General features: G+C 46.5%; 1 protein-coding gene across 1 annotated transcript; it reads left to right on the top strand.

Annotated features, from left to right (window-relative positions):
• Window positions 1-584: 584 nt before the first annotated feature.
• Window positions 585-698, top strand: FOIG_16924 (uncharacterized protein; the record flags this gene model as incomplete). The annotated part of the gene is made up of 1 exon (XM_031218404.1): window positions 585-698. One exon carries the CDS (start codon window positions 585-587, stop codon window positions 696-698), a length of 114 nt encoding a protein of 37 aa, XP_031051882.1.
• Between the last annotated feature and the right edge of the window lie 253 nt (window positions 699-951).

Genomic DNA, 951 nt, shown 5'->3' on the forward strand with positions numbered 1-951 from the left:
CGCAGGGTCCAATGGTCGATTCGTACATCTGCAAGTATTTGATAAGGGGCGCAAGGAGCATGAATGCCTGTTCATCTAGCCAACATCAAAATGATTGATCAGCTTAGCCATTGGCCAAATGTTGCTTACAGGCAAGGGATGGTGGGGCTTTTTCACAGTGTGAGACGGATTCAAGATTACACATTGGGGCCAGCATAAACTGGCAATGGCAAGTGGGCACAGCTGCAGGTAGACACAACACCAAACTCCATTCCAGAAGCTTCACCGCGATCATAATTAATAAGTTGACCCGCTGAAGAGGGTGAAATACGTTCCATTCTGGCTGTATAAGATAGCGGTTTGGAAAAAGTTTGATAAATAAGGCTATTTGATTTTCAATCACTTTCTTACCATGAAGTTCTGTACCTATGTCTTTGCCTTGGCGTCCTGCCTATCTACTCCAAATGTTTTGGCTATAGCCCATAATGTTCACGTGGATGTAGCTGTTATCGGTGGTGGCTCATCCGGCATACACGCAGCAATCAATCTCAAAGATGCAGGCGCAACGGTTGTCGTAATTGAGAAGAAAAGTCAGATCGGAGGGCATGCTGAGACATACGTCAACCCCAAAACAAAGGTCCCTGCCAACATCGGCGTTGTGCTTTTTGAAAATACCAAGACTGTGCAAAAGTACTTGTCGCGTCTTGGAGTTGCTGTAGCAAAGCACAACCCTTTCAAAGCGACCCCTTCAACTCAGATGTACGACTTTTCTTTAGGTGTTCCAGTCCCTGCCGAGAACAGATCGGAGGCTGTTGCCACAAAAAGAGCCATAACTGCAGCAATGCAGACCTACTCTCAGAATATCCTTAGCAAATATTGTCAAAAGGTGGGTTTGGCCCGATTGGTTCGCTTGACCACCTATGGATCAACGCTCCATTGGTATATAAGGAGCCCTGCCAGCCCCCTTTTAGC

Source organism: Fusarium odoratissimum (genome assembly GCF_000260195.1).
Source record: "Fusarium odoratissimum NRRL 54006 unplaced genomic scaffold supercont1.327, whole genome shotgun sequence".
In the NCBI taxonomy this organism is placed as follows: Eukaryota; Fungi; Ascomycota; class Sordariomycetes; order Hypocreales; family Nectriaceae; genus Fusarium; species Fusarium odoratissimum.